The sequence below is a fragment of the Scyliorhinus canicula genome, chromosome 2 (assembly GCF_902713615.1).
Source record: "Scyliorhinus canicula chromosome 2, sScyCan1.1, whole genome shotgun sequence".
In the NCBI taxonomy this organism is placed as follows: Eukaryota; Metazoa; Chordata; class Chondrichthyes; order Carcharhiniformes; family Scyliorhinidae; genus Scyliorhinus; species Scyliorhinus canicula.
In genome coordinates, this window is record NC_052147.1 from 10,027,034 (window position 1) to 10,039,956 (window position 12,923).

Genomic DNA, 12,923 nt, shown 5'->3' on the forward strand with positions numbered 1-12,923 from the left:
ACAGTGACCCAGAGCCGGGATCGAACCTGGGAACCTCGGCGCCGTGAGGCAACAGTGCTAACCCACTGCGCCACCGTGCTGCCCCACAAAGCACCTTTTGTGAGGCACTGGGTGGAGAAGCTGACCTACACTCCAACTGAACCCGCCTGCAAGTGATCAATGAGGTGAATGGTAAGACATCGGCCCCCGCACCCATCTGTAAGGTCTGACGCTCCCAATATGGCCACAAGGGAACTGGGCTCCAAATCCATCTGATATGGTGCTGAAGAAGGAGACCCAAAATTTCACCAGCTCAGGACACATAAAGAATATATGCACATGGTTTGCCGGGCCCCTCCCACAGTGCCCACACATCTTCACGCCCTCAAACCACCGACTCAATCCCGCCCTCGTTAAGTGTACCTTCAACTGTATCAACCCCAGTCTCCTGCATGACAAAGTGGCGTTCACACTACACAAGGCCTCACACCACATCCCCTCCTCCTATGCCACCCCCAACTCCTCCTCCTCCCACTTTGCCTTAGTCCCCACCAGGGACGCAGTATCTTCCGCCATGATCCTTCAGTAAATTCCCGAGGGAACTCTCCTCCTCCAGCCCCGCGAGCGCCTTAAAAACCTTTTCCAACAGAGAATGCCGGCGCTACTGGAAGTGACGGGAAAACCTTCCTCACGAAATCCCTCACCTGCAGTTCTGTAAAGTTTTCTGCCTGCGAACTCCCCCCCCAGTCTTGCCGGATCAAACATATAATTATCACAGATCAGCGCCTGCTTCGACATCCTACCTAATTTTAAATGCTGCTGAAATTTGTCAACGTTGCGGCCGCCACCAAATTACCTGATACTCACCTGGAGAGAACGACAGTGAGGCTGTCGCCAATGGCCCCAGCACCGTTCCCCCAAGTCCTCAAACAGTTTATTTTTTGAAAAAAGGGATAAATCTGGCAACCCAGCCCAGAGGTTTGGGGATAGACTCTGAATTGCAGAGGAGCAGATTTGAACCCACAGCCTTGTCTGTAGTTTGAACTTGTCTGCCTGGGAAAGCTGCATTGTCAGACTGTAACGAGTGTTGCCCCAGAGGATAGAAAGAACATTCTTTCCCCGTGGATAATGTCCCTCACTTGTCTGAGTGAGGATAGAAAGTAGTTCTCACTCTGCGCCAACTGCACGGATTTGTTTTTGTGTCTGCTTACATCGGGGGTTTAGTATAGATCCAGCTGCAAGTTCCAAGTTTACAGCTGCAGTATTAATAGGCTATTGAGTTTCGATTCGCAATTCTCCATCGGGCGTAACGACAAGAGCAGAACAAATGGGTACAAGTGGCGGAATACTTTTTATACTATTGAGAAATTAAGGGAATAAGGAGCACACTTGCTGACACCAATGGTGCTTCATCAGTCTACGGAACCATTGTGGAACTCCTTTTGGTCTGTGAATATAAGGGAGTCACATGTTTAACAACCACAGTATCTGGCACCTGATGGTTATAGAATCACAATGTTTCGGGGGAGGCATTTGCACAGTGCTTAGACCCAGGGTAATGCTCAGGAGGCCCAGGTTCGAATCCCACCACAGCAGATGGTGGAATTTAAAAACTTAATAAAATATTTGGAATTAAAATCCGAACAAAATCCATTGTCGTAAAAACCCATCTGGTTCACTAATGTCCTTGACAGAAGGAAACCTGCTGGCTTCACCCAGTCTGACCTACATATGACTTGAAACCACAGCAGTGTGGTTTACTTTTAAATGCTCTCTGAAATGGTTGAGCAAGCCACTCAGTTGTATTCAACTGCTGCAAATGGAACAAAGGAATGAAAGCGGACAAACCACCCGGCATTGACCTCGGCACCGGAACACGACCACGGCAAACCCAGCCCCTGTCCATCCTGCAAATTCTTCCTTACTAACACTTGAGGGCTTGTGCCAAACTTGGGAGAGCTGTCTCACAGACCAGTGATGAATCAGTACTCCCCCATGTTGGACACCACTTGGAGGAAGCACTGAAGATGGCAAGGGCGCAGAATGTACTTTGGATGGGGGACTTCACTGTCCATCACCAAGAGTGGCTCGGTAGTGCGACCACTGACCTAGCCTGGCCAGGTCCTAAAGGACATCGCTGCTAGACTGGGTCTGCGGAAGGTTGTGAGGGAGCAAACAAGAGGGAAAAACATATTTGACCTTGTCCTCACCGACCTGCTTGCCGCAGAGGCATCTGTCCATGACTGAATCGGTCGGAGTGACCACCTTGTGGAGTCGAAGTATCCTCCATCGTGTTGTGTGGCATACCACTGTGCTAAATGAGATAGACTTCGAACAGGTCTAGCAGCTCAAAACTGTACACCCATGAGGTGCTATGGGCCATTAGCAGCAGCAGAATTGTACTTGACTAAATCTGTCATCCCATGGGCCGGCACATCTCCCACTCTGCTATTGCCACCAAGCCAGGGGATAGAATGTTTGTGGGAGAGATAGCAATGAAGAGGGCCACTTTGTTCCAGATAGTGTCAAGCTTCTTAGTGTGTGATGAATGCAGAAACTATTTGTTGCAATATTAAAGAACCTAGGTTCAGGTGCCTGTTAAAGCTGTAATCAAAGTCATAAAAGGCGAGGTAATGACTGATTCCAACCACTTATTTGGTTACAGAAAAAGGGCTATCTCTTCCAATCCAGGGTCCCAGGTTCGATTCCCGGCTTGGGTCACTGCCTGTGCGGAGGCTGCACGTCCTCCCCGTGTGTGCGTGGGTTTCCTCCGGGCGCTCCTGTTTCCTCCCACAGTCCAAAGATGTGCAGGTTCGGTGGATTGGCCATGATAAATTGCCCTTAGTGTCTAAAATTGCCTTTAATGTTAGGTGGGGCTACTGTGTTATGGGGATAGGGTGGAGGTGTTGACCTCGGATAGGGAGCTCTTTCCAAGAGCCGGTGCAGACACAATGTGCCGAATGGCCTCCATCTGCACTGTAAATTCTATGAAATCTACAAACATTCAATCTTTCCACTACTGATGAACAGTGGCAACTGTATACACCATCTACAGGATTCACTGCAGTAACTCACCAAGGTTCCTTAGGCAGCACCTTCCAAACCCACGACCACTGCCATCTAGAAGGACAAGAGCAGCAGATACCTGGGAACCCCACCACCTGGAGGTTCCCCTCCAAGTCACTCACTATCCCAACTCGGAAATATATCGCAGATCCTTCACTGTCGCTGGGGCAAAATTCTAGAACTCATTCCCTAACAGCACAATGGGTGTACCTACACCTCCCGCTCTGCAGTGGTTCAAGAAGGCGGCTCACCACCACCTTATCAAGAGCAACCAGGATTGGGCAATAAATGCTGGTCGAGCCAGCGACGCCCACATTCCATAAATGATTTTTTTTAAAACAGGGCGAAAACATTGTCCTGCTGGGTTTTAAAAAAAATTTAGAGTACCCAATTCATTTTTTCAAATTAAGGGGCAATTTAGCGTGACCAATCCACCTACCCTGCATATCTTTGGGTTGTGGGGGCAAAACCCACATAAACATGGGGAGAATGTGCAAACTCCACACGGAGAGTTACCCAGAGCCGGGATTGAACCTGGGAACTCGGTGCCGTGAGACTGCAGTGCTAACCCACTGAGCCACCGTGCTGCCCGTTCTGCTGGTTATGGTCACCGTTAGTGGAGATATCTATGTTAGACACCTAAGCACAGGGAATACTATTTACAGGGGTTCAGTAACATTATAAACCACATAATTCTTTATTGAGCCCAGCAATCTTCACTCCCCTGACCCTGGACAGCTCCTTCTTATTATGACATGATTGGAAGCTGATCATTTAGTCACTCTGGCTTCATGTATCTTCTCTCCTGGTTATGAGACCCAGTTGCTGCCTGATTGCTGGGCAGCACAGTTGGTTAGCACTATGGCTTCACAGCGCCAGGATCTCAGGTTCGATTCCCTGCTGGTCACTGTGCGCGGAGTCTGCCTGTTCTCCCCGTGTCTGGGTGGGTTTCCTCCGGGTGCTCCGGTTTCCTCCCACAGTCCAAAGACGTGCAGGTTAGGTGGATTGGCCATGCTAAATTGTCCTTGGTGTCCAAAAAGGTTAGGAGGGGTTATTGGGTTACGGGGATAGGGTGGACGAGGGCTTAAATGGGTCGGTGCAGACTCGATGGGCCGAATGGCCTCCTTCTGCACTGTATCAATGTTTTGATTGCTGACAGTACCAGCAGCTAAAAGAAGAAGAAGTAGGCTTCAAATGAAGTTACTGTGAAAAGCCCCCACTTCGCTCTCACTTGTAGCCTCTGCATTTGTCAGGAACTCCCGCTTGGGGCAGGACGGTGGGGCCATAAGATATGCTGGGTAGGTGAATTGGCCACGTTAAATTGCCCCTTAATTGGAAAAAAATAATTGGGTACTCGAAAAAAAAAAATTTTTTTCAAAGGAACTGGCACATGGCTAGGTGGGTTTCTGCATTTAGGTAGAGCCTGCTATTGCTCTGTTACTTCTGTTGATGTGTTATGGTAATCAAGGGTTTGGAAAAGAAAAACAATCTCTGTTGGGAAATGTAATTATCGCAAAAGATCGCCAGACTGGTTTAACAGAATCTGATTTTTATTACCGTTTGCATTTTTTGTTGCTGAACACTTTTGCTTCTTATCCTTTTGCTTGATACTGACTGAAATGCTTCTTTTTCAAAGAAAGTTTGAAGTTTAGATGTAGGGCTTATTGCACCCTTCCTTCCCCCCCCAACTACATGTTCCCCTCCCCCCCCCCCCCCCCCCCCCACCACCACCACCACCAACTGCATGTGAAAAACAAATGTAGTGTTGAAGCTCGTCAGCTTTGATAGTGAAAGTGGCTATTTGTGAAGTGTAGCAACATATTATACAGTAACAAAGTTCACCCGCTTTTGTTAGCAGTCAGTTGGGCAATTTGAAATAAAGCGAAAGCAACTGTTTCGATGTGCCCAGTTGATGGTTGTTTTCACAGTGGAAATAATTCTGCCACCTTTTGTGTTATATATAACGCTGTGTTTGGGAGAGCCGAGGAATTCTGTGTCACTGTTGCCCACTGGCTTTAGATTTGCAATGAAAAACCCAACACGTTGCTTTAAAATAACAAAGCAAATGTTGAATGCTGGTGTCAACACGCTGATCTAGATATGCCAGTGAGGGTTTAGGCCTGGGTAAAGTGCAATTGCATCAATTTGATTTCACCAAACCTGCCCACCGTGCAAATCTGGAAATATTTAATATTATGCGCTCCCTATTTTCCGAAATATATTTGACTTTGTGATATGGCGCTTGCCCACACTGAACCTAAACCTGTCTTTGGGGTGGAGGAGCGGGGAGAAAAGTTTCTCTGATGTATGACATTTTGAAACTTCTGCTTTGTGACCCTATGTTTTCTTTCTTTCTGCAGAGTATTGGGAAGGGCTCCTTATGGTGTATAGACCCAGAATACAGACAAAACCTTATTCAGGCTTTGAAAAAGACGCCCTACCATCCTTACTCTCATGTTTTTAACACGCCTCCGACTTCCCCACGGGGATATCAAAGGTAAGTGTGTGTGTGTGCTGTTGCATTTACCCTGGTGCTCATTATCTCAGCTAATGGCAGAATGAATTGGACATGTATTGTTTGAGGGGTGGAGGCTGGGAATGTTTGTTCATGCACATGCCACTTGTAAGTAAGAAATCAGAGGTTAAATGCAGTGATATCATGTTTCCCCTGTGAGGGGAAAGGTGTATTGTCTTGTTACAGGGTTCAAGCACATTCCAGCACATGCCTGGACCATCAATTGTCAAAAGGGAGATTGGGAAGAACAGCTGGGCTGAGGAGGAAAGTGCTGTACATCTGCCTTGCTAGGTGATTAGGGTGATGGTAGCCATGGAAGCCGGGACGTTGCCATAGCAATGCATAGCTCAGACAGGTGCAAGTTGCATCACGAGGTCTATTTTGTTGCCTGGCAAATGGACAGGCTGTTCGCATGTGGAATTACGCTGTTGCCATGACAACACGTTCTCCATAGTGACTCTAGTTGGCTTCCAGCCGTTTTTTTTTGTGTGTGAGCATGTGTGCGTTTTGTACCTGCCTCCCCCCCCCCCCCCCCAACCTCCCTTTCCCGTCTTCATAAATATCCACAGAAGCGTACTTCATCCGAGATGACAACTTGAGGTCAGCTAGCTCGGGGAGATTAAAACAAAATGGGACTCGGTGATGCGACACAGTAATCTCGGGGAGAGAGAAAAAAAAAAGAGCTTGTAAAACCAGAGTGCCTGTGATGTATGTATAGTCAAACCCTCACCATCAAATACAAAAGGTCCTTGTGGTATATTGCTTTTTGACAGTGTGGAATTTTTGTGATGTTTCTCTAAAGCAGTGGAAGTGTTAACCTCCCCTTCTGAAACATTTTCCTGCACAAGTCAGCCACTGTGGGTTCCACAAATAATGGAAAATCTTTGGAACATTGGGAGTTTCAATGTAATGGAACTTGTATTTTACAAGTAATTTCCTTTCCATAACTATTGAGCCAAATTTGGGGGGGGAGGGGGAGGGAGGGAGAGGAAAGGGGCTCACAAAGGATTCCAGAAGTCATGACCTGTTGGACATCTGTTAGCAATAAATTGGTCTATTTGTAGACGAGCCCACATTCGAATGCCCCGTCTTGCAAATCAAAAAGTGTGAGCGGCGAACCTGTGCCTCTGTAGCCTGCCTGGGGTAGCCACACTTTCTCTGGCAGCTTGCAAACCCTGTTTAACTCCTCTAGCCTTTTGTTCATTTCCCGTCTCGTTCTGGTCAGTTTAAGGCAACCAACGTTTATATCTGTAATGGCCTGTATTTAACATTTGAACATTGCACTGCTGTAAAGTTCCAATGTGTTAGTTGAGCACACTGTATCTTGAGGCAATTCCACCATTTACATCTCTGCCAATATGCTGCTGGTTTAACAAAACATTGCTATGGATCAAAAGTCAAGTTTGTGTATCCAATTTGTTGATTATTTTGTCTTTCTGTCGTCGTTGGAAGATGAACCAGAAGCATTCTGTTATTTTGAGTAATTGGGTCAGCTCTATTGTATTCAAAAATAACTATTGTATGGCTACACTGTATAATATAATCTTTATTAATGTCACAAGTAGGCTTACATTTGCACTGCAATGAAGTTACTGTGAAAAGCCCCTAGTTGCCACATTCCGGCGCCTGTTCGGGTACACGGAGGGCGAATTCGGAATATCCAATTCACCCAACAGCACGTCTTTCAGGACTTGTGGGAGAAAACCGGAGCACCCGGAGGAAACCCACGCAGACATGGGAAAACTGTCCAGGCTACGCACAGACAGTGAACCAAGCCGGCAATTGAACCTTGGTCCCTGGCGCTGTGAAACAACAGTGCTAACCACTGTGCTACCGTGCTGCCCATGTATTCACCACCTTGCTCATTATTTGCTCATTTAAACTGGCTTGATTGAACAATAGTTACTTCTCAGCGCTGGGGAATAGTTAGGATGATAGAAACACAGCACAGAACGTGACCATTCGCCCCATTCGTGTTCCTGCTGACTCTTTCAAAGCACATTTGTGATTATTTGCACATTCCTTTTTGTAAGTTTTTTTTAAATCCTCAAATCCCAGTCCATCACCCTTTTTAAAACTGTTTATGGAATAAGCTTCTACCTCCTTTTTGGCTGGTGCCCCAAATCCCGACTGCACGATTTGGGAAAAGTCTCCTCTTTTCCCCTCTGGAGTCTTTCCGAATGGTTTTAAAGTTCCAAAACCATATAGTTACACAGGTAAAATTGTTGCTCATACGCTAAACGTGTCAGTGACTGAATCTCAGCAGCTGTACATCAATTGGGATTAAACGCCCCTCCATGACATTTTAACTTGATTCACAATTATTATAACATACAAAATCCAGTGCGAAACTGGATTAATGCTTGGTCTCCGTCATACGATTATATTTCGAGGGAGTTGGAACCGGAGATTAGATGTTGTCCTTCGTAAAATTGTTACACCGCAGGTGGCCATTTGGCCCAGCTCTCTGCAGGGGCTATTTCGGTAGCCCCACTCCCCTACCTTTTTGCTGAAACCCCACAATTTGCTTTCTCTCCAGTTACTCAGCTGGTTGCTTTTGAAAGCGACAATTGAATCGGCCTCCACCACACTCGGGCAGTGTATTCCAGCTCCTAACAACTCACTGGATTAAAAAAGAAGTTCCTCGCTGGGTTGATTGTTTTGCCAATCTGCATAAATCTGTGTCCTCTGCTTCTCAATCCTTCTTCTTTTCTCTCTCTCTATCCTAACGGTGTGTTCCTGCACCACATGGACTGCAGCGGTTTAAGAGGTGGATCACCGGCAACACCTTCCTGAGGACCAATAGGGATGGGCGATAAATGCTGGCCTTGTCAATGGCACCTAAATCCGGTGAACAAAGAACTGAAAATAAATCTACTCTGTCTGCACCCTCATGATTTAAAATCTCGTCTGAACCTTTTTTTCCCTCAATCTATCCACATAACTCAAGTTCCCCTTTCCTGGAACGATTCACGTAAATTTTTCACCACCCTCTCTAATGCCTTCACATCCTTCCTAACGTACAGTACCGAGATTGGGCACAATGCTCCTTTTGAGGCCAAAACAGAGCTTAATACAGGTTTGTCACACCTTCCTTGCTTTTGTTCTCGATACCGGAATATTCGTAGGGCTCATAGCCTTTGCAGTAGTCAGTGTCTTAAGCCTTTGCTCTCACATGGAGTGAATGAAATCGGCTGAAGACTGCCATCTGTGATGCTGAGGACCTCAGGATGAGACTGAGATGGATGATCCACTTTGTACTTCGCATTGAAGCTTCTCTTTCACACTGATGTATTGGACTCTTCCATCATTGGGAATGGGGAGCCACCACCTCCAATGAGTTGTTTCATTGTCCACCACCATTCATGCCTGGATGTGGCAGGACTACAGAGCTTAGATCTGATCTATTGGTTCTAAGAACGCTTGGCTATGTCTATCACTTAGGGTAGCACAGTGGTGCCGTGGTTAGTACTGTTCCCTCACGGCGCCAAGGACCTGGGTTCGATCCTGGCCCCGGGTCACTGTCTGTGTGGATTTTGCACATTCTCCCCGTGTCTGTGTGGGCTTCACCCCACAATGCAAAATGATGTGCAGGGTAGGTGGATTGGCCACACTAAATTGCCCCTTAATTATTAAAAACAAAGTTGGGTACTTTAAATTTATTTAAAAAAACAAAAGCTCTGTCTATCACTTGCTGCTTATGTAGTTTGGCATGTAATTAGTCCTGTGTTGTAGCTTTAGGTTGACATCTCATTTTTTAGTATATTTGGTGCTACCCTTGGCATGCTCTCCTGCACTCTTAAAATACTAAAACATGCTGCTGTGCAGAGAGACCTGGGTGTGCTAGTGCATATCACAAAAAAGTTGGTTTTCAGATACAACAGGTGATTAAGGAGGCAAATGGAGTTTTGTCCTTCATTGCTAGAGGGATCGAGTTTAAGACTAGGGAGGTTATGCTGCAATTGTATAAGGTGTTAGTGAGGCCACACCTGGAGTATTGTGTTCAGATTTGGTCTCCTTACCTGAGAAAGGACGTACTGGCGCTGGAGGGTGTGCAGAGGAGATTCACTGGGTTAATCACAGAGCTGAAGGGGTTGGATTACGAGGAGAGGTTGAGTAGACTGGGACTGTTCTCGTTGGAATTTAGAAGGATGCGGGGAATTTAGAAGAATGCGGGGGGGATCTTATAGAAACATATAAAATTATGAAGGGAATAGATAGGATAGATGCGGGCAGGTTGTTTCCACTCGCGGGTGAAAGCAGAACTAGGGAGCATAGCCTCAAAATAAGGGGAAGTAGATTTAGGACTACGTTTATGAGGAACTTCTTCACCCAAAGGGTTGTGAATCTATGGAATTCCTTGCCCAGTGAAGCAGTTGAGGCTCCCTCATTAAATGTTTTTAAGTTAAAGATAGATAGTTTTTTGAAGAATAAAGGGATTAAGGGTTATGGTGTTCGGGCCAGAAAGTGGAGCTGAGTCCACAAAAGATCAGCCATGATCTCATTGAATGGCGGAGCAGGCTCGAGGGGCCAGATGGCCTACTCCTGCTCCTAGTTATTATGTTCTTGTGTTCTTTGAACCAGGGTTGATCCCCCAGCTTGGTGGCAATGTAGAGTGGGGGATATGCCGGGCCATGAACTTACAGATTGAGGTTGCATACAATTCTGCTGCTGCTGAAGGCCCACAGCGCCTCACTGATGCCCAGTCTTGAGTTGCTGGATCTATTCTGAATCCATCCCATTTAGCGCGGTCGTAATCTACACGGCGGAGGGTTGTCCTCAGTGTGAAGGCAGGACTTCATCTCAACAAGGTCTGTGCAGTGATCACTCCTACCGACCCTGGAATGGACTGGTGCGTCAGCGGCAGATAGATTGGTGAAGTTGAGGTCTGGTATGTTTTTCCCTCATATTGGTTCCGTCACCACCTGTCACAGACCAGTCTAGCGGCTATGTCCTTTTGGACTCCGCCAGCTTGGTCAGTAGTGGTGCGACCGAGCCACTCTGAAGTCCTGCACCCAGAGTACCTTTTATGCCCTTGCCACCCTCAGTGCTTCCTCCAAGTGGTGTTCAACATGGAGGAGTGCTGTTTCACTAGCTGATGGCGGACAGTACGTGGGTAATCAGCAGGAGGTTTCCTTGCCCATGTTTGACCAGGTGCAATGAGACTTCCAGAGTAGATTGTTGAGGTCTCACAGGGGAACTCCCTCCCAACTATGTACATCTGGTGGGTCTGCCAGTGGTACAGGACAAACCAGGGACGGTGATGGAAAGCACTGGAACGTAGTCTATTTCACGGAATTCTATCTTACAGAAAATGTCAGACTGTTGCATGACTATTCTGCAGGAAAGTTCTCCAAATTGTGGCACAAGCCTTCAGATGATAGTACGGGGGACTTAGCAGCGTCAATGGAGCTGCGTTTGCCACCATCGATTCTGGTGCCTTGGTTGATACCAGATGGTTCATACACTTTAATTACATTTGTCTACTTTGTAATGGTTTGATACAGCTGAGCGACTTGCGAGGCTATTTCAGAGTGCATTTAAGTGGCAATCGTACTGCTGTGGGCCTGAGGGTCACATTTAGGCCATCCCAGATACGGACAGCACATTTCATTCCCGAAAGGGCTTTAGTGAACCAAATTGGATTTTATGATGATGGACAATGGTTTCATGGTTGCTATTAGTTCCTGATTTTTATTAATTGACTTTAAATTCAATCAGCTGCTATGGTCCCATGTGCCCAGAAGACCATAAGCCGAAGGAGCAGAATTAGGCCACTTGGCCCATCGAGTCTGCTCCGCCAGAGTCCAGAGTATTCACCCAGGCCTCTCGATTACAGGTCCAGTGACATTACCACAACACTGCCTTCCCCCAATTGTTTTAAATTTGGGTTATAATGCCCATATGAAGCACCTTGGAATATTCCTCTTTGGTTTTAATTTTTTTCTAATTAACATAGAACATAGAACAGCACAGAACAGGCCCTTCAGCCCTCGATGTTGTGCCGAGCAATGATCACCCTACTCAAACCCACGTATCCACCCTATACCCGTAACCCAACAACCCCCCCCATACCTTACTTTTTTTAGGACACTACGGGCAATTTAGCATGGCCAATTCACCTAACCCGCACATCTTTGGACTGTGGGAGGAAACCGGAGCAGCCGGAGGAAACCCATGCACACACGGGGAGGACGTGCAGACTCCGCACAGACAGTGACCCAGCCGGGAACCGAACCTGGGACCCTGGAGCTGTGAAGCATTTATGCTAACCACCATGCTACCGTGCTGCCTTTTTAAGGGGCAATTTAGTGTGGTGTCATGTGAGTGTCCCTTTAAGAAAGGTTTAGTCAGGTGAGAGGTTTTTTTTTTAGGTTTCAGTTTGACTGCTTTGAAAAGCAGAAGGAGAAAGAAGTGTTTTCCCTGTTTCTCTCTGTTTTCATTTTAAAAGCTGTTTGAGTAAAAAGCACAGTGGTTGTGGCTAACTGCCTTGGTTACTTAAAAGATATAGTTGCTTTCCGGAAGGAGTTTAAATCTGCTGGTTGGAACTGGATCAGAATCTCAGGGAAAGGACCAGTCCCATTCAAGTGAGAATACAGTGTGCTCGGCCACGCCCTTGAAAAGGGGTTTTGATTTTATTGGATTCTGTTATTGAATTGGAACAGCTAAGGGGGGATTCACTAAGTGTTATCCATAGATTACTGTAGCTGTGTGGGGTCTTTATGTTTGTAATTGATAAAAATTCTTGCTGTGTTTTATATGTTAACTACATTCTTAGAATAAACCTTGTTTTGATTAAAGTGTCTGGGAAGTCTGATGAATCACACCTGCAGTGAAGGCTTTTGAGCTCATCATAAAGGTTGTAGGTCAGGTTAACTTCATAGTACACTTTGGAGTTTCTAAGCCCTGGCCCATAACAGTGGCCAATCCACCACACACGGGGAGGACGCCACACAGGCAGTCACCCAACGTGGGAATTGAACCCTGGTAGTGTGAGGCAGCATTGATAACCACTGTTACATCCTGATGGGAGAAGCTTATTGTATTTGTGCTTAATAATGGAATGTCTAATTTGGCTATCCATATAGTGACCTCCTTAAACGCTGATTGGAGAAATGAGGTGATCCCAGCAGCAGATGTTAGTGGGGAGGTTGATGTGATGTATTCCATGGTTTGCGACTCACAGCCTCAATTACATTTGGGATCACCTTTCAGCGTCCACTTATGGAGCAGGTGACTGCATTGTCCATTCCCTGTGTGGAGTGGGTTGAGTGTCTTCAATGGACACCAAAACCAAAGATCTCTGGCAAGTGATGAGGAACTCCTTTTTTTAAAGCTGCATGCACCCCAATATTCTGCCCAC

At 46.5% G+C, this 12,923-nt stretch overlaps 1 protein-coding gene across 6 annotated transcripts in view; it reads left to right on the forward strand.

Annotated features, from left to right (window-relative positions):
* The window catches only part of foxn3 (forkhead box N3), a 368,703-nt gene that overhangs the window by 202,014 nt on the left and 153,766 nt on the right, over positions 1–12,923 (forward strand). For all 6 annotated transcript variants that reach the window (XM_038773518.1, XM_038773559.1, XM_038773529.1 and 3 more), the window contains exon 3: positions 5,406–5,542. In XM_038773518.1, coding sequence (XP_038629446.1) covers positions 5,406–5,542 — 137 coding nt within the window. The remainder of the gene's footprint in view (positions 1–5,405; positions 5,543–12,923) is intronic.